This window comes from Protopterus annectens, chromosome 5.part1 (genome assembly GCF_019279795.1).
Source record: "Protopterus annectens isolate FY-2018-M chromosome 5.part1, PAN1.0, whole genome shotgun sequence".
Classification (NCBI taxonomy): domain Eukaryota; kingdom Metazoa; phylum Chordata; order Ceratodontiformes; family Protopteridae; genus Protopterus; species Protopterus annectens.
Window position 1 is genome coordinate 570,026,248 of NC_056736.1, and position 21,402 is coordinate 570,047,649.

The 21,402-nt window shown below is 41.3% G+C and overlaps 1 protein-coding gene across 1 annotated transcript in view; it reads right to left on the reverse strand.

Moving 5' to 3' along the window:
• Positions 1 to 21,402, reverse strand: part of IFT88 (intraflagellar transport 88) — a 1,839,004-nt gene that overhangs the window by 1,750,847 nt on the left and 66,755 nt on the right. Inside the window, exon 2 of the mRNA XM_044073191.1 lies at positions 19,978 to 20,073. Coding sequence (XP_043929126.1) covers positions 19,978 to 20,064 — 87 coding nt within the window. The 5' untranslated portion in view covers positions 20,065 to 20,073. The remainder of the gene's footprint in view (positions 1 to 19,977; positions 20,074 to 21,402) is intronic.

Consider the following 21,402-nt stretch of genomic DNA (forward strand, 5'->3'; position numbering starts at 1 on the left):
ACTTTGATGTAGGAAAGACAGACTACAATGGCACACAAAGTCTTCCTATCTTGTTCACTCCTACACACAGTCTCTTTTACCTTGGGACCGAACAAGGCTGATCCATGAAAGGGGGCACTAATGAATGAAAACTCACAAAATCACAAAGGCACATCCAGGTGTGCCTCTTAACAGTAATTCCTGAATCTGCCAATCTAGTGGCTCCCTCTGAGGCGTGAGAGATCATTCCCATGGAAGCATAAGACTGAAGGGCAGCCAGTTGCAAAGAAACTGTTTTGCCCTCCACAGACATGGACCCTGAGAGAGTATTGGAAAACTGATCAGTTCCCTCTGAAATCTTGTCACATGTGCCAGATAATTCAGAGATCTGAGGGTGGATGTTACTGAAGCATAGATATGCTTTTCATAACTGTACAATGCCCTAGATTTCCCTATTGGGGGATGGACAGAAAAACTCTGTTCACAAGTTCTTTCTTAGTGGCTGTTACAACCACCACAACCACCACAGCATCCACAGGGGACGTGACATCCAGATCCTTCCTGGCCTAGAGGCCTAGCAGGAGATAAGGTCTACCATCTCATCCATGAGGGGGACTACCCAAGTTGAAGCTGAGCCAGTTCTGAAAGCTTCAAGAACAGACTCCTCTTGAGAAGGGGATCAGAAGACCAACCACCTTTCTGGCTCAGAAATCAGAGTAGTTCACTAAATAAGACATCCTCAAGGGATGATCTGGGAGACTCTTCCTCAGCACTGAAGTCAGTTTCTTCAGTTAAAGACTTTTGTGGAGATTCTACGTGTCTCTTCTTACACATCCACTTCCAAGAGGGTTCTTCAGTGGGAGGCTCTGGAGAGAACTTGGAAGTGCCAACTGAGTCCTGAATGAGGGCAGTTTCGATGCTTGACCAGACCGGCTGTCTTGATAGGACAGGAATAAAAGACCCATCTTCCACAGAAGATAGTTTGGTATGGGGTGGACCCAAGGGGGTCAAGGATGTCTTTTCCCTAGAAGCAGAGAAAGCTCTCTCCACTGCCCCCCCCCCCCGGTTCCAGTCTTGAAGCAGAGATCATGACCAAGCACTGAGGCTCCGAGGGGAAGGGATGGCTCTGAGAACATCCCTGTCCCCCAGATTTAGCACCAATGCTATGGTCCAAGATCCTTCTGGATCAGACAAGATTGGACCCATCTGATTCAGAGAAGATGAAGTAGTCAAAGTGGGCTTAGTCTTCTGATCCAGCACAGACATAATTTGGATGTCTCAGGTCCAAAATCTGATATCACTGAATGGATTACAGTAGGAGTCAGAAGTTGGGGGTGTGTATTAGAAAGACTTATGTTTTTGATGAGAGACTGAATAACCCCCAACTGTATCGGGATTCTGAGAAACCTTTTCTCATCATCCTATCTATATCCGCTTCTGATAAGCTCCTAGAAAACCTGATGGAGGATGAAGTGGAAGATGGATGGGGAAAGTCTTTGAGGCATGTCCTGAAGAAAGGGAGAGTGCCAGCTTGATGTTATGGGTTCTGAAGAGAACCTAGCAGGAACTAGAGATGACTCTGGCTTAGGTAAAGTTGGATCCAAACAGGAGCACCGAACCCAAGTCTTTGACTTTGTCAGGGTTAGAGCCATGGATGTGGATGAATCTGACATCTTAGAGATCTTCTTGGTTGGAGTCGCAGGAGCAGAGTGGTCAGAGGAACACTTCTTCAAATCCTTAGGTTTCTCTTGAGCCTCACCTGAAGAAGACTTCTTGGAGGAGGATGGAGCTCCAGAAGTAGAAGGAAGACCTTTTAAAATTAGCTTATTCTTTCATTTGACCAGGGCCCAGCTATTAAAACTAGCACAAACCTCTGAGCTGGACAAAGGCAATAGACACATTCCAAATGGCTGTTGGAATTGGGGATTTTTGTACTCACAAGCAGTGCACCTTCTTTATCAGATATCACAGAAACATAATACCTGTCAAAAAGAAAAGACTAAGCAAGCACAAAAATACCAATGATGTTAACAAGTATGCCCAAGAGAAGAAACGCTAACTGTATACCAGTGTGTGTGATGCACCTTTAAAAAGCTTTCCAGTGAATCAGCACATGCATACAAGTACTGAGCACATGCAAACTAGAGTGCCATTTTGAGTGAGCAGCCAGAGTGTGAGCATACAAGTATGTAGTCAGTTAGTTTATTTAAGTTTAATGCTCCTGCCATTCATCCTGATATATTTGTATACAATAAACGACGTAAACGAACATCCAAGCCTAAACGTCTTCTTAATGCACATAACAGCGACATGGTGTCGGAATAGGATCCAGAGTTAAAGCCATCAGGCAAGCAGTTGAAGTTGGAGGAATATACAGTAGTGAATCATCCGTACTGCTCAAACGACTCGCAAAACAGGTCAGAAATGAATTACAGGTACTAAAACTTGTTTAAATTACTTCTTTTGCTACAAATATAAAACAAAGCACTCAGAATACTCAAAACAAATTTCTTATTAAACAAAATGTCTGAAACTGTGACATATTGATAAAAATATTAGAAATAATTATGAAAATGTTTGAAATATCCAAATTGCATAAAATGTACAAAAAGGGCAAACAACTGTATTTTTTCACTATGTACTGCCTTTTTGTATTTACTAAATATAGTAATAGCTCTCTATCCCTTCTCTCGCTTACGTTTTTTCCCCTTTTTCTTCCTTTCTTTGTGCACCTTTTCAATTTGATACAACTCCATATATAATTTTACATTTGCTTTCTAAAACATTTATAATTGTATGTATAATTGCATAAATGTATGCTTGTTTTAATTGTATGTAATACGGAGCTTTTCTCCCCGGGCCTCCACTGAAAACGGGCCCTCTGGGCCCAGTAGACCTCCCCGGTTATCAAACTGGAAATAAATAAATAAAATAAATAAAGCTATTCAAAATATCCGAAGTGTGCAAAGTATTTGCAAGTGTGTGCAGTATTACAGTGCAGTTATTTCGCATGCAGTTATTTCATAAAGTACAGTTATTTCAAAGCATATTTCACAGAGTACAGTATTTCAGAGTTTATTATGCATTTGAATATTATTACAAGTACCTGGTGTGCATGAATGTTTGTACATAATTACAAGGGCCAAGACTGCATTGCGTTTTACTATAATCTGTGGGCATGGCAGAAGTTTTTAGCAGACCCATACCGCTTGTGTTTGATAATATTGCAGAAAATTGGAGAGTGTTTAAGCAGGAATAAGATATTTTCGTACAGGCTGCTTTTTCTGACAAAGATGCACACACAAGGGCATTTAGTCTGCTTAATTTAGCTTGTTCAGAGGCCACTGAAAGAGTGTGTTCATTTGTGTATGCACCTGCTGTGTTTGCAGGGGAGGGGGAAGACCATCATATAGTGGTGCCGGCTGAAAAAAAGGAAGACACTGAACACTTAAAATGTAAAGTTACAGAAATGTGTAACCTCCAAACAAATATTACAAATGAAAGGCACTTATTTTATACAAGGGATCAAATGCCTGGTGAAACTTTTGCAGCATATATAACTAACTTGAGAAACAAGGCTAAAACATGCAGATTTGGTAATCTGAGAAATGAGCTGATAAAAGACAGGCTTGTGTGTGGTATTAATAATGACACAGTGAGAAAGATTTTGCTTCAGGCCAGCAATTTAACGTTAAATAAGGCCATTGAGATTTGTCAGATATATAAGAGCTTACAGAAAAGCACACAAGTATGCTTATAAATGAGAAAAGTTGTGGAAGGCACAGTGACAAATCTCATGTAGATAGTAATACATGGTTAAAAGAAACAGGCCCAAGCACATGGCAGTTACTGCAGGTCCTGTAACAGTCCCTGAGAAACACAGAGTCTTTCCAGCAAATTCCAGAGCATGCTCAATGTAGCACAAGGGTGAGTCAGCGAAGTCAAACCATGTGCCCCCACCTAACTTCATAGTTAACTGTCGTAATTGTGGTGGAAATCACAAACCTAAAAGAGAAAAGTGCTTAGCTTTTGGTCAGCAGTGTCATTCTTGTAATAAGCAGAATCATTTCAAAAGGTTTTGTAAATCAAATAAGGCACATTCTTTTTTTCAAAGAGGGCATTCCAAGAGGCAAGTTGATCAATTAGAAAGCTCCGACCCTACTTTTTTAAGTTAAGTGCTTGGTAAAACGGTCAATGTAGTAGATTTGTGGGAAAGAATGAGAGCTTTTGTACTGTTTGGATTAATGGGAGTCCTGTAGAGCTCAAAGTAAACACTGCCTCAAAGTGCAGTGTTATGTCAGCAGAAACCTTTGCTAGAGTAAAAGCTGCAGAACAACTTGATTTGACAAAGTGTGTGAAGCTTGTTGCTTATGGTGGTGAAGAGATTCAAACCGAAGGCTCAGTAATGCTTTCATGTTATTCTGCTGGGAACAGCTATGACTTGCAATTTTTTGTAGTGACGAGACATGTGCAGTCATTATTAGGCCTCAGAGACTGTCTGAAGATGAGATTGCTTTCACTTAATAAAGAAGTTCACCATGTAAGCCTGCGGTGGTGGTGCTGCGGTAGTGTTGTCGCCTCACAGTAAGACGTTGTCCTGTTCGATTCTCAGCTAGAGCGTCTTCTGTGTGGAGACATGCGTGAATGGGCGTACCTTCGTTGAAGGTTGTGCATCAGGGCCGGCAACTCGGCATGTAAAAATCTACTGCCAATCATTAGCGGACCGGAGTTCCACTGTGGCGACCCCTAACTGGGAAAAGCCGAAACAACAACAACAACCATCACCATGTAAGCCTGCATGACAACACCTCAAATCTCACCCAAACTATTTTTTCCTGAGTATGCTGAAATTTTTGCAGACAAACTACTGTGCTCTATGAAGGTGTGCTCTATGAAGTTAGATCCAGAGATCAGCCCAGCTATCAGACCAGCATAGAAAGTTCCAGTAGCTATGCAGAGCGCAGTCAACGCCGATCTAGACAAATGGTGCTGCTAGTTGTAATTTGTCCAGTAGAAGAACCTACTGAATGGGTATCATCCATGGTGGTAGCTCATAAGAAAAGCTCAGACGATATCAGAATACGTACTGATCCAAGAGATTTGAACAAAGCACTAAAAAGGCCTCATCATCCTATGTGCACAGTAGAGGACGAATTTGCTGCCCTCATGCCAAATGCCACTGTTTTTTCTGTCTTAGATGCAAAGAGTTCCTTTAGGCAAATTTTGCTTGAGCAAAAATATTCATTGTTAACCACATTTGGTACACCATTTGGAAGATACAGATTTCTGAGAATATGATTTGGAATAAATTCTGCCAATGAACTCTTTCAGCATGTGATGGAGCAAATTTTTGGGGGCTATTCATGTGCTATTATAGTAGATGATATTCTACTAGAAGGCAATGGTGAAGTTGAACATGACAGAAACCTCAAGAAAGTTCTGGAAAGAGCACGAGAAGTAAATCTTAATTTGAATCCTCAGAAGTGCAAATTCAGGCTATGAGAAGTTACTTATGTTGGTCACTTGTTTACCAGTTCAGGCTTATGACTAAATCCTTCCAAAGCACAGCAATTCTTGAGATGCCAGCTCGAGCCAATGCCCAAGTCCTACAACGTTTTCTGGGCATGGTTAGCTTTCTAGGCAAGTTCATTCCAGATTTAAACTAACTTTCAGCATTGCTCAGAGAGCTAACATGCAATATGGTCATGGTCAGAACAGCACCAAAGAGTATTTGATGTCCTGAAACAGAAAATTGCTAGCCCATCAACTTTCAGCTACTACGATGTTCACAAACCAATTACTCTTTCCTATGATGTTTCTAAATTTGGCCTAGGTGCAGTCATTCTTCAAGGGGATAAATCAGTAGCCTGTGCATTGTGAACTCTTACCCAGACCAAGATGCAATATGCCCAGACTGAGAAAGAGCTCTTGGCAATTGTGGCTGCATATTCGAAGTACCATGATTATATTTATGGTCGATCTATCCAGATCGAAACTGACCACCAACCTCGTTACTATTTTGAGAAAGCCTATGCATACAGCTCCAGCTAGACTGCAACGTATGATGCCCAAACTGCAGAAGTACAATTTCACTCTTGTTTATACAAAAAGCAAACTTCTTTAGCTTGCTGATACTTTATCCAGATTGCCCAGAAAAAAAACACAAAACAGCATAACGATGAGCAGCTTTATTTTGAAGTTATGGAAGTGAGAAATTTTTCTTCCACACGTCTTGATGAGCTCAGAACTCACAGAGCTTCAACTCCAGTTCTCCAGAAGCTAAACCTCTTTATCAGTCGAGGATGGCCTTCAAAGCAATTTTGTTTACCAGTAGAAGTTCAACCTTATTTTTCATACAGAGATGAAATTTTGGCAGACAATGGTATAATCATGAAAGGTTCTAAAGTGATTGTTCCAAAGTCCTTCGTGGTCACCCAGGAACTGACTTTACCAAAAAAAAGGGGGAGAGAAATAGAAGTTATGTACTTACCATAATGTTCCATGTGAGTTGTTTATCTCGCCTTTATTCTCACTGATGGGTTCGGAGTCGATCCTTGGCTCCGACATGGCCGACAGCAAGCTCAAGGTTTGCCAGTAGCTCGAGACCAAGCCCCTTATCCCACAATACACTGCTGGAATTACCTCAGATCTTGTTTGCTGCGAAAAACAGTATACATACACACACACACACACACACACACACACACACACACACACACACACACACACAACATATATATATATATATACACACACACACACACACACAACATATACATACCCTCTTATATATATATATATATATATATATATACACATACATATATACACGAAGAACACTTTCCAAAGGGGAAGAAGAAACATTGAATAACCAGGATGGTACTAGCCTCTAAGTCAACAGTCAGCCAGGAGGGGGAAGGAGGGAGGGACGTGAAAACAAAGGCGAGATAAACAACTCACATGGAACGTTATGGTAAGTACATAACTTCTATATGTGAAGTTGTTAAATCTTGCCGCACTGATCGGTAGCGTCTCTAGCACCCTCAACCTTGGGTGGCTCATGGGAGTATGTTCTTCAGCACCGTAGAACCAAAGGAAGACCTGTCCCTTGAAGCCCTATCTACTTTGTAATGTGTGATAAAGGTATGAGGCTTAGACCAAGTGGCTGCAGCGCAAATATTGTCAAGGGGCAATTTAGCTTGAAAAGCAGAAGAGGTAGAGACAGCTCTGGTAGAATGAGCTTTTGGTTTGTGCGTTAAAGGCATGTTCGCATTCTCATACACAGCCTACCTGGACCTCGCAAAAGCCTTCGATACAATACCCCACTCGGGCATTATAGATAAGCTCACCAGCTTAAATATAAACCCCTATGTCACTAGATGGATTGCAAACTGGCTCAAGGACAGAACCCACATGGTTAGAATTGCTGGAGCCATGTCAGACTCCAAACCAGTTACAAGTGGTGTCCCACAAGGCTCAGTCTTGGGACCTCTCTTGTTCGGTATATATTTCTCGGAGGTACAGGCCAACACGGAAGGACTGTGGCTGACCAAGTTCGCAGATGACTGCAAACTGGGCGCCATAATCGACTCTCCAGCCGACACAAGCATCCTCCAAAAGGGCCTCATAGAAACAGACAACTGGTGCCAGAGCCATGGCCTCAAGCTAAATGCCAAAAGTGTATAGTCATCCCCTTTGGCAAAAACAAAGTGCCCACAAATTACCACATAGGTGGTAATCCATTAAGTACAGAAGAAGTAATTAGGGACCTGGGGACCCAAGTTGATAGCAATCTCTCATTTGACAACCACATGGCCAAAGTGGTTAGAAAAACATTTTATATAGCCCACCTAATCATGAAGGGATTCACATCTAGATCAGGGGAGGTCATCGTGCCTCTTTACTCATCCCTCATCAGGCCCATAATTGAGTACAATGCCCCTTTTGGGATGTACCTTACCAGACACCTGCAGCAACTGGAAAGACCCCAAAAGTTCCTCACTAAGAGGATCAAAGGGCTCAAACAGATGCCATATGCTGCCCGGTTAAAGAAACTCCACCTCTACTCAGTGGCATACCGCCTGTTCAGAGGCGATCTGTGCCTGACGTATAAAGCCATGTCCAACCCGGAATTAATGGACATGCTGCACCTCAAAAAATCCAAATCCCATCGAGCTACGCGCTCGAGACTTGAACCTCAGCACTGAAATAAATAGGACATGCTGGAGGGACAGATTCATAACCCAGAGGCTCCCTTCACTCTGGAATAAAATCCCAGTCCAGGTTAGGCAGAGTCCCTCATTGACTCTCTTCAAGAGGAATCTTGATGAGTGGATGGGAGATCGTAGGTTTACCCCGGGTATCACTTCTGTGTCACTGTTAGACAGAGGCACAGTATACTAACCTCGAAAAAGGGCATAGCAAAATAAATTTAAAATGGGTGGCGAAAGCCAAACACATTCTGGCTAGGCTTATAAATGCCCTAGGGCAGATAGCCTAGTATGAACCTATGAACCTATAAACAAAGGATATACAATCGGATAACCATTTAGATAAAGTAGTTTTAGCCACTGGATTGCCTTTTCTTGCTTCTGAGAAGGATACAAAAAGTTGGCCTGATTTCCTAATATCCTTCGTTCTGTCAAGATAAAATCTGAGCTGTCTGTGAACATCAAATTTGTGCAGCATATATTCCAATTTGCTAGAGTGGTTGGGGAAAAAGACTGGCATTTCAATGACCTGATTGATATTTGACTCAGAACAGACTTTAAGTAAAATTGAGGGGTTTGTTCTGAGAAATACTCTATCAGCATGGAAGATCATGTAGGGTGGTCTGATAGATAATGCTTGAAGTTGTGACACTCTGCGGGCAGACATAATGGCCACAAGAAATATTGTTTTCCAAGATAAAAATTTTAAATCACAAGAAGATGCTGGTTCAAAAGGGGGAAGCATAACTTGAGACAGCATAAGGTTTAAATTCCAGGGAGAAAAGGGAATTTTGATCGGAGGTCTCATATGAAGAACGCATTTAAGGAAGGTTTTAGATAATTTATGGCTCATAATATTTGAGCCACCAAGACCAAGGTGAAAATTTGAGATAGCAGCTTACTGAGCTCAAAGCGGCTGCCCCTTCCTTAAAAATTTTTGATAGAAATTCTAAAATCGAAGATAGCGAAGCTCGGAAATGGTCAATGTTCTGCGCTTTGGCCCAAATTGAGAACCTTTTCCATTTACTGCCATATAATTTCCTGGTAGATGGCTTGTGAGAAGACAAGAGAATCTGTCTTGTATCTTCTGAAATTGAATGAAGCCTGGCAATTAGGGGAAGTGGATTAGTCAAGCAGTCAGTTTCAGGGACTGCACAGAAGGATGACGATCCCCTGACGGGTGAGTCAGAAGGTCCAGAACTGGGTCCAGGATCCACGGATCTTCCAACAGATGATGGTGAAGAAACGGAGACCAAATCTGTCGAGGCCAGTAGAGGGCTATGAGTATAACAGTCCTTCCCAGCGATTTTGCTTTCTGTAAAAATCTGGGTATTAATGGGAAGGGTGGAAATGCATAAAGGAGACCCGGGGGCCAATCGTCTCTTGGGGGATGACCGGGAGGTGGTATTAGGGCAAAGTAGCTTCTGCATTTTGAATTGATGCGGCTGGCAAAAAAGGTCACAGCAAGGCTGGCCCCATTTGCGGAAAATCAACTCCGCAACCTGTTGTTTGAGAGACCACTCGTGAGGGAGTAATATTGCCCTGCTTAGCTTGTCCACTATCACGTTGGAATTCCCCAGGATGTGCGTTGCTAACAGAAAATGCTGGGATGACACAGCCCATTGCCAGACCCTGAGGGCTTCTCGACAAAGGGGGTAAGACTTGGTTCCGCCCTGCTTGTTCACGTACCAGACTACTGACATGTTGTCGGTCTGAAGTGCAATAGTCCCTAGAAGGAGAGAGTCCTGAAAGTACTGCAATGCCAGAAGCACCGCTCTCAACTCTAGAACACTGATGTGCAGATGTGATTCTTGATTTGTCCATGTGCCTTGGGCAGTCTTTCCCAGAAAATGTCCCCCCCACCCTATCAGGAAAGCATCCGTGGTCACAGTGGCTACTGGGGGGGGGACAAAGGGTCTTCCGACTGTGATATGAAGAGACGTCAACCACCACCGTAGGTCTCTCCTGCAAGAATCTGTGATAATAATCATGTGGTGCATTGGTAGTTTCTGGTAAGACCACTGAGCGAAGAGGAGCCATTGAAGAATTTGCATATGCATCCTTGCGAGTGGTATAGCCAGGATTGCTGCCGCCATCAAACCTAGTACTTTCAATACCTCCGCCGCTGTAGCTTTGTTCTTTGACACCAGTGATCATGTTTTGGCGGAGAAGAGAGACTCTTTCAATAGGGAGACGTAGAGTGGTAGTTGAGGTATCTAACTCTGCTCCTATAAAAATGGTATGCTGAGATGGCGATAAGGCAGATTTTTCGAAGTTGATTGTAATGCCTAATTGATGGCAGAGTGTCAGAGTGTATTGTGTTGCCGGAGTCAACTGATGCCTGGTGGTAGCTGTGAGGAGCCAATCGTCTAGGTATGGAAACACCTGGAATCCTAGACGCCTCAGGTGAGCCGTGACCACTGCCATGCATTTGGTGAACACTCTGGGGCTGTAGTGAGACCAAAGGGCAGGGCTCAAAACTTGTAATGATTGGCTCCCAGCCGGAAGCGCAGATGATCTCTGGAGCGTCTGTTCATCTTTATGTGGTGGTACGCGTCCTTGAGATCTATGGAGCACATCCAATCGCCTTTCCCTAAGAAGGGAAGAATGGACTGAAGCGTGACCATTCGGAACTTCTCTTTCTTTATGAACTGACTGAGTCTGTTGAGGTCCAAGATAGGTATCCAGTCCCCCGTTTTCTTTGGTACCAAAAAGAATCTTGAGTAAGTTCCAAATCTGACTTGGTCTGCCGGGACTGATTGGATGACTCTTTTTTTTCTAGCAATCTGCGGACCTCTACGATTGCTTGTTCCCTGAGATTGGGTGGAATATCTGAGATTTTCTTTATAGGAATGGGAGGGGTAAAGAACGGTATGAAATATCCTCTGGAAATGATGCTTTGTACACAAGTATCCGATGTTAAGTTTAGCCAAGCTTCTGGGTACAAAGACAAGCGACCCCCCGACTGCCTCCAGAGCTGAACAGTCGGGCCCCCTTTCAGGGGCGCTGGTAGGACTGACCAGAGAACTAACCCCTGTCACCCTGTTGCTGCGGACCCCCTCTGCCACAGGGGCAGCGTCTTCTGTTATAACCCCCTCCTCTGCCTCTAGAGGGAGTTTCTCCATGTGTGTCCTGAAAGGCTGCCTGAGTCTTTCGGAACCACATTTCCCCCCCTAGGGCCATTGGGGTAGGGCCGATTAGGGGTGGAAAAACGGACCCCAATGTCAGATAAGGTCTTGCCTTCCTTCTCACACCTGGTTAAAGTTTCCTTTACTTTGGGCCCAAACAGTGATGAGCCATCGAATGGGGTATTAATAAAGGAAGACTTAAAGGGTTCCGCAAAGGAACGGAGATGCATCCAGGCTTGTCTTCGAAGAGCAATGCCCGAACTAGCAGCTCTACTTGAACCATCAGCTGCATAGGATATGAGACTAATGGACGAGTTCATCACTGAGTTTAGGGTAGCGAGCTGGGCACTGACTTTGTCGGCCACTCCTGCAGCTACCGTACCCCGGAGAGTATCTCCTAGCTCTTTCAGGAGATCTCTCTGTAGTCTTGTAAAAGGGGTTAAGTAGTTCAGTGATCACAGAGAAAAAGTCGCTGACCTAAACATGCCTTCCCATATCTATCCATAACCCTAGAATCTCCGTTAGGGGGATGGATAAAGGAGGATGTCTCAGATACTTCCTTTTTGGTGGCTGCAGCTACCACCAGGCATCAACAGGCACTCCTTTTGTCAAAAATGGCTTGTCCACTGGGGCAGATATGAATTTATTGGGTCTACGAGGGACAGGTTACATGGCCTCCGGTGACTTCCACGCCTTACCAGAGATCAGTTCCATGAGCTCGTCGTAAGGCGGAGACACCTAAGAAGAAGTGGAAGATTGAGACCCAAAAGCCTTCAAGAGCGCAGACTCATCCTCAGTAGGGGTCTTGGACTGCCAATCGCCCCTCTGACTAAGGATCTCTAGTATCTCTGCAAAGGAGATATCCTCAGAGGTGGATCAAGGGGACCCTTCTGACTCATCTAAGCCCGTGTCAGATGCCAAAGACTCCTGTGGGGAGTCTAAGTGCCTCCTCTTGCACAGTGTCTTCCTGGGTACCTCCTCAGTGGGGGGATCTGGGGAGGTCTCAGAAGAGCAGGGGATGCCCTGTGGGGGTACTTGAGGCTTGGGGTCTCTACGCTTAGAGGGATCGGTAGATGAAGAAGCAGACACAGGAGCTTGAGGGGAGAGGGAAAGCTGAACCAATGCTGACGTTGTCTTTGGAGACAAAACTCTCCTCATAGCATCGAAGGCACCATGGCTCCGACGAGAAGGAGTGGACGGACCCGAGAGTACCGTCCGATCCTCCCGCACCAAAACCCTGGGCTCCGAGCCCGAGGTAGGAGCCGAGCTCATCCGAGCTGAAACCCCGAGAGGAAGAGTCGGCACCGACAAGTCGGTGCGACTATCCTCCCCGGACCAGACGGGAGAGCATCGGCTCCTAGAGCCCTCGGTCAGCTCCTAGGACATCCGAGTAGATGGAGCCAATAACACCAGTGCGAGTATCGTCTCCAAGGGTTCGACCACCATCGGTTCAATTTCCTTTGGCTCAGAGTCCAGTACGGCGAGGAGGTAGAGGGACAAATCCGGTTCCATGGTCTTCGGTACCAACGAGCTGGTCGGGGCCGACAACAATTTGGCAAGACCTGGTGCCTGTAAAAGCTTCTGCACTAGCCAATCCATGTCCAAATCTGAAAGGCTAACTGAAGACTTAGCTGAATGCACCGAAGGTGCTGACTGGAGCAGAGGTGAAGAAGGAACTTCAGAGACTGGCTCCAATACTGACAGATGGCTCCGAATCAAAGGTACACTCAGTTCCGATAACTGTGGAACCGATGACCCTCCTTCTGAAATCTTAGCCTTTTTTGAGACCTTATCTGAAGACTTGGATTTTGAGGATTTGGGAGGACGTACTACCACCCACATGGCTACTCAAAACTTCCGAAAAAGATTGCTGTAGCAATCCCCTGTCTATACGTTTCCTCCTTCTCTCCAAGAGGACTCTTGAAGAAAAGGAGTGGCAAATGCTACAGGTGTCTTGGAGGTGTTTAGCCCCCAGAGAGTAGACACATTGAATGTGTCCGTCAGTGACTGACATTTTCTGCCCACAATCTGGGCATTTTTTGAATCCCGATTTGGGATGGGATTTCTCCCTACCATCAGACATAGTTAAGAGAAAAAACAGTAAATTAGATCCACAAACAACTAAGCCCAATCCGGGCACTATCTAGAACAGTATTTTATATATATATATATATATATATATATATATATATATATATATATATGTACACACACACACACACACACACACACACACACACACACACACACACACACACAAAATATAGATACAAATATAGGGCTAAGAGGCCCACAGAAAAATTCTGACTATTATAAGGATTAATAGTAGAGAAAAAAAAGGGCTAAAGGCCCACACAAACTAAGAAGCCAACAAGGCCCTAACTTTTAAACTACTTATACTATTAAGTATTTAACTACAGAGTAAATATAATAGTACTAACACACACTATATTTTTTAAACAAAAAATAAACTTTTTTATAGACTTGCTGTTAATTTTTTCTAAAATGGTCCGAGTTAGCTGGATCACCGAGATCTCTCTTGCCGCGGCAAACTAGATCTGAGGTAATTCCAGCAGTGCATTGTGGGATAAGGGGCGTGGTCTCGAGCTACTGGCAAACCTTGAGCTTGCTATCGGCCGTGTCGGAGCCGAGGATCAGAAGGACTGATAAGAGTGCCAGGAAAGGGCATGAAAATCAGAAGTCACAGAGAGCACAGAGTTTAGGTAGACAGTACCAATCATTACCGTAATACAGTCGCCTAAAGCGAGTTGTGTGAATACGCATTAGGGAGCAGTTTCCATCAGGAATGTCTTATCAACCAATTGGATGAGTGCTGTAACTGTTCTTTTTTCCTGATAGAATGATTACTACATTAAAATCCCTCAGTAAAGGTTACACTGTTCCATTTTTTTAACATCAAGAGACATTCTTATTAGGGGGCTAAAGTCACTTGATTTAAAAATAAACTCACAGTTTATGAGATCTGAAACAATATAACATTTAAACAATGGACCATTGATGTTCAAAACCTTTGATCATCTCAGTGATAACAACACTGACTAATCCTCAAAGCCAACATCTGTACCCAATTTATTTTGAACCAGTGGGTCGGGAATGAGAGGACCAGTTAGAGAGAGGAAGACCCCCCCCCCCCCGACACACACACAGACAGATACATACTTCAAATAACATAACATACTTAGTATTATGCATTCTGTCTCATCCTGTCTACATATTGAAACCATGGATATCATTTTCTAAACAATCTCTGCCTCCCTAATTCCCTATAAATTACTTCTTTATCTGTAACAAATACAGAAATCAACTTTTTAATTCATCAGTCTCAGGGACTTTCTCAAGTCCAACATCTAGTTATAGTTATCACTTTCTTACACAACAAAATCATTAAATATATATGCCATCTCCTTCTTGGGTTCTTGTCATCCCTAGAAAACAGAGCACTAAGCTTACTTGACTATCCTTGCCCAAAATCCTGCACTAGGTGAGTTACATCTGCTTTAAAATTCTCCAGAGATAGACAAGATCAAATGATATAGGTTCATAGATTCATATATTAGTACTAGGCTAACTGCTTTGTGGGCAAATTTTAAGCCTAACCAATTACCCCACATAAAAATCAAACCCTGCACCTTGTGTCTGTAAAGAAACACCTTAACCACTATACCTAAGCATTCAATTCCCATAATGTCTGTTTTACATGTACAACATTGATCTCTGAATGCAGAGAAAGTGCAGTTGTGTAAGCTGCACTTACCATATCAGTAAATGTTCATATTATACACTGCTGCAGTAGCCTTTTATGCGTATGGGTTGTATCATGCCCAGAATACACCAAGCAGACAGCTTCACAAAGCTCTGGCTCCCTCCCACACCTTCATTCAGACTGCTAACTGGACAGCCCACTGGAGAGAAATCAGCAGTCAGAGTAAAGAAATCTTCAGGACTTTCCTATCAATAAAGAAAGGAAGAGCTTACAGTTCTGAACTTCTAAAGATACAACACCAATAAAAACTTAATATCCCAACAACTAACTACAAACAAAAGAAAGGGGGTGGAAGGTACTGCTGCAATGAGGAATTCAAACATTTACTGTTATGGTAAGTGTAACTTGCACAACTGTACTATGTTCATCATTCTCACTGCTGCAGTTGCCTTTTGTCTCTACAGATTTTACCAAAGTCTATACAACTTCAGAAGACGGAGGATAAAGATTCAGGAATACCTGGAATATAACACTAACAAAGCCTTTTCTGGAACTGGAGAAGGAATTCAGTTTGTAATGCTTTGTAAAAGTATATACAGGGAACTGTGTTGCTGCCTCTAGAATGCTTTTAGAGTCCACTCCTTGCCACAATGCCATTGTATTTCAGAACCAGTCTGCATAAACCCTGATGGAACCCTGGTTATTGGCTAGGCACCAACTAGAAAATCTTTAACACTGCCAATAAGATTTTCTTGTAGCAGGTTTTCTTTAGTACTTGTTGCATACCCTCATAAAAGGGGTACAAAAAAAAAACGTGTCCTAAAAGCAAACAACTTGCAAATGTACAAAATACACCTTCCTCCAGTATAAAAAACTACCACTCCAAACTTTAAAAAACAGGCTAAATATTTTTAAATATTTTCCAAGAAGTAAAAATTACAGACTATCTTTATAGCAGCAGTGACACCAACAAGAGATAACAAGGAAAATTTATTTTTTTTTGTAATGAAAACAACCAGAAGAAACTGTGAAAAGGTGAATATAGCCATGACAGGAGAAGAAACAGTGTACAAGGTGGGTAACAGAGGATTATGATTGGGTTGCCGATCATAGCCTGCTTATTATGTGTTCAAGACATGGATGCCACGAACATATAATAAGCAGGTCATGATCGGTGACATGCTTGTAACTCTTTGAAGTGCACAGAGCTTCATCTGTTCCATGTACTACTAGTTACAAAGGAAAAAAATCAATAAGCATTTTCCCTGCTTTCAAAGCTGCAAATCTCTTTAGTGAGCACTGTCAAGAGAGGTAGTGTAATGCAGTCTGTTAAGTTTACACTTACCTTTTATACCTATCAATTGTCTAGATTTTCGCAGGACATCCAGATTATTGCTTCATATTTTTGGTCCACTCCTCATAAAATATGTTAGGACTGAAGTCACTAAATAGTGGCATAAATTTGAGTTTCAGAGTTCATATCCTTCAGAAAATGGATGCTAATGCATCCTCTTATTCTAGCAACTAAGTCTGCTTGAGGAAGTTGGGGACACATTACTGGCATGGACAGTAGGCAGAAGTAAATATTTTGTTCTGCTGCTGTCATTTGCTGGACAGTACTGGTAGACTTTGCAGCCTGGCATTAGACCAGACCTTAACAACTTTAGCAGGGGGTACTTAACAATTAAGTTTGGGTTGCTCTCACTCTGGCACTTAACTTGTTTGTTTTTCTGAATATCGGAGTGCAGTCACCACACTCCATGCACTAAATTAGTGTTAAGGTCAGCCTTGGTCCAAAATTCTAAAGGCAATTTCTGAGGAGTAAAACAAAAAAATGAAACTGATACAAACATTGGAAGAACAGCAGTCAACAGTAGTCACTGAAAAAAAAAACTGGAATAGGATCACTAGCAATTATTTTAATAAAGAATTAAAAGGAGCAGCCTGGGCCCATGTAAAATAATCTGAACATTATATGAAGTGATACAGTACCCACAGTGACTATTGTAGAGTGTGCGGTGCTGCAGTATTAGGGCAGTGTGAATGGAGGACCTCTCATATACTTACCCACAGTGATGAAGGCCATGCCCCCTTTTTATAAAAGGAATGGCTATATATATATATATATATATATATATATTTGTGTGTGTGTATACAGAGAGAGAGAAATCAGACACTATTAGAGAGAGAGGTGAACCACTGCTGGAGAGTTAACAGCCACTGTTGAAAAGAGGGAGATGAGTGGATCCTGGAGACTAGACCCTGATGTGGACAAACATAAAGGCTGTGGACCTGTAAAGAGAAAAGTATAGCCTTAAAGAGAAAAGGCAGTTGTAAAGAACTGGTGAAGACAAAGCCAGTGGTAAGTTTTTATTTCATTGACCAGATCTTCATGAACAGACTGAACTCAAATACAAGAACTTTGTTTTTTGTTTGTAACATAATTGCACTTGAAAATGTTAGAATGAGAAAAACGCAATATTTGTTCTGATATACTGAAGTAAATCTGAATATTTTATTTTAAAACTATAGTCTCAGTCTGCTGTGTGGAAACTGATAACTGTTAAAGGTGGAGTGTTTTCCCTTGGTGGGAAAAATGGGCCATAAAGGCTTGTGACATTGAATTTAAAATGGTGAATGAAGTTAAGCATGGATTTTTATTGTATGAAGTTAAGCATAGATTTTTATTGTATTAATAATTTCCCAACATATTATTGTGGCAACAAGGATCTGCACAGGGAGAGAAGAAAGGTACATTAAGGGATGTGGCAGGAGACACCCATTAACCTGGGAAAGTTTGGTTTGCTAAGTAGTCCAAATGCCTTTGCCTTTGGCTTTAGTCCTAGGAGTAGGATCAGAGGATACACCTGATCTTAACAGATATTGTGATACATGCAATATTTTTTAAAGGTTGCATGAGTTTACAAGTAGTGGGCACACAGGTGAGCAAAAGATTAAAACCTGTACAGCCAGAGAATGTAAGAATACCCTAAAGGGCAGGTGGATAAAGTAAGCATAATATTTTCAAAGCAAATAGACCTGACACTAAATAATGGAAAGATTTCCCATGGCAAATAAGTCAAACAGCATAGTCTTAAAAGTTACAGAAGTGTTATTAACATGGTTTCAGTATAAATGTATTAAATATGTAAATGTTAAGTAAAGTGGATGAAAAACACTCACAAAATTATAAGAACTACAAGATTATTATCAAATATATTCAGCTTTGAAAATTTTAAACTATAAAAAGCTCCAGCACACATACTGTTACATATTACATGATTTAAGAATTCTGGAGAACATTTTACTGTATTTGTGTGTGTGTGTATTTATATATATATATATATATATATATATATATATATATATATATATATATATATTTTTTTTTAATTTTAAAATAATTTTGTTTTTTTACTTAATACAAAAGTTATTGAAGTATTCCACATTTATATAGCGCTTGTTCTTGTCAAGTGTGACATCCTTATGGAAATGTGAATAAACAGATGTTGCAAATAAGTGTAATATTGTCTTTTACTGTAATACATATTTCGAATAAAGGACTGTATGGCATAGAACTCAAGATGACAGCTGGTTTTGCAGTAACAGTACTATAGTTTCAGAAGTAGTGCTTCCAGGTTTTAAAAATAATCCAGAAGAAAAATACAACGAGGGACAGAGAAGTAGAACAGTATTCAGTGGACTTACTTGCCATTATAGGATACAAGACTGATAGAATCAAATCAAAACTGAAGTTGGCAGAAGACAAGTTTGCTTACCTTGCAACATCGCAGTGTTTTATAATGCAAGCAGAAGCAAATGTTGACAAGCATGCATAACATATTCATCAAAATGTTCTGTGAGGCAGTGCTGCCATTTGCCCAAATCAAAATGGGAAAGTCTAGAAGACAAAACACATCTTTTGAATACAGGCAACTCCATGGAAAGAAGACTGGATCCTTGATTGAGAACCAGGTACATATAGAAATGGAGAAACTTGCAGGAAAAGTAGAAGAAGCTGGCATAACTGTCAACTTGGTCACCTGGTGTTAATATACTGGTAGCATCTGCCAGGGCAAGCTCAGGCATAAGAAAGTTGGGCAGCTAACCTGCTCAGAGCAAGGACTGTAGATGGGATGTTGAGAGAGTTAGAAGCATGACTATGTGAGGCTTGACATTAGCTGGTTCTGCAAACATTTCCTCCTATGTCATCTATATCACCAACAGGAAGAGAGGCTTGTGATAGCACACTGGGGGTTCCACAACAGTTACTAAGATGGCTACTGAAGTCCGTCATCAGCCAGTCAAAGCATAGGTCTCTATATCTGGGTTCCTCTACCCTCCACATCGTGCCATTGGTCTAAGACACAATACGGGCTTGCTGGATGGGAAGAGGAGAGATCATAGTAGAGAGTACATGGTCATTTCCCTGGTAGGGAGAAATGAATGAAGGGGAAGTGGCAGTGTGGAACCTAAAGAACAAAAAGGAACACAAATGGTAAAATATGTGTCTGTCACACACTGATCAGAGATGCCAGGTCTCCACAGCTACGAAGAGCAGCTAGAGGTCTACAGTTTCGCAATCAAATCCTAGAAAAAACAGGAGGAAATGGGTACTGGTACTTCAAACCAGTCATGCTTGAATGAAAGCCAAGCATGATGAGGGAAGAAGAATCATCTAGAGTTGACAGAGAAAAACATAATCAATTTTGAAACAGTAAACAAAGTGAAATCAGTATCTAAAAATAAACTAGTGGTTCTTAAAGGAATGGTACTGTATGTGCTTTGAAGAGGCATAAATTAAAAAAAAATACAAAAAAATGCTATGCTGAACAAAAGATAATGTGCTTCAGAAATGCTTGACATGTGCATTACCTGTAATATTAAAGAAATTAAGTAACACCACTTATATGTAATATCACAAAAATGTCAATACCTCAGTGTCGTAAGTTGGAGTGTAGTCATTGTAGCCTGAATAAAGGTCGTCAGCATCCTCTGGTGCCAAGTGTACGTTTTCCATCATTATGAGCAACTGCAAAAATGCCATATTATTATTGCATGATTTCTTATTAAACTATATACATGTAATGTCAAAACATGATTAAATTTCGCATTTTTATTCAGTGCAATAGGTGTTTAGTGGATACAATAAAAAAATCGACAAATTGTTAGAATTAAAAATGCTTTTCATAAAGGAGTTCTACATATAAAGCTAACAGTACTGATTTGATTCCCCTCAGTCTCCGTTTGCCACAATCTGACTTCAAACAAATCACATAACTGGACAACGCTTCCAGGTTACTCTGAAAAGAAGCACTTCTGTCTTGTTAACATGCCTGATTAACAAATAAATAAAACGTAGTGAGTCACATGCAGAAAAGAAAAGCTATCATGGAAAAAAATCAGAAGTAGACTACTTTTAACTTAAACCTAATGCCTCTTGGAAAATGAAAATCCATTTAAAGTTTTTTTTTTTTTTTTTTTTTTTTTAGTGAGTACTGTTTGTAGTTTGACTTTAGGTAGAAAGATAAATATTTCCAAGTTTAAACATGCCCACAGACAGTTAAAATAGCAAAGTACATGTAAAACAGCATAAAAAGTGGTTAAAATGCATCAAAATTATGAACAGTAGCATAGCACAATTATGTATATAGATGTCTAACAGACAAAAAAAAGAGGCCTGAATTGTTCACTCCAATCACATGTAGCAGCAAACTTGGCTAAAGTGTGATTGGTTATTTCCCATAAGTATATTTGGACAATGCTACCACTTATAAAGTGAAAGACAAGGGAACTAAAACTGGAGGAGTCCTTCTACTCATCAACTCTTAAGCCATGATATGAGCACCCAACAATGCTCCCCAAGAAAGTTGTTTGACTTTAGGTAGAAAGATAAATATTTCCAAGTTTAAACATGCCCTCAGACAGTTAAAACAGCAAAGTACATGTAAAACAGCATAAAAAGTGGTTAAAATGCATCAAAATTATGAACAGTAGCATAGCACAATTAAATATTTCCAAGTTTAAACATGCCCTCAGACAGTTAAAACAGCAAAGTACATGTAAAACAGCATAAAAAGTGGTTAAAATGCATCAAAATTATGAACAGTAGCATAGCACAATTATGTATATAGATGTCTAACAGACAAAAAAAAAAACGAGGCCTATAGGAGGCCTGAATTGCTCACTCCAATCACATGTAGCAGCAAACTTGGCTAAAGTGTGATTGGTTATTTCCCATAAGTATATTTGGGCAATGCTACCACTTATAAAGTGAAAGACAAGGGAACTAAAACTGGAGGAGTCCTTCTACTCATCAGCTCTTAAGCCATGATATGAGCACCCAACAATGCTCCCCAAG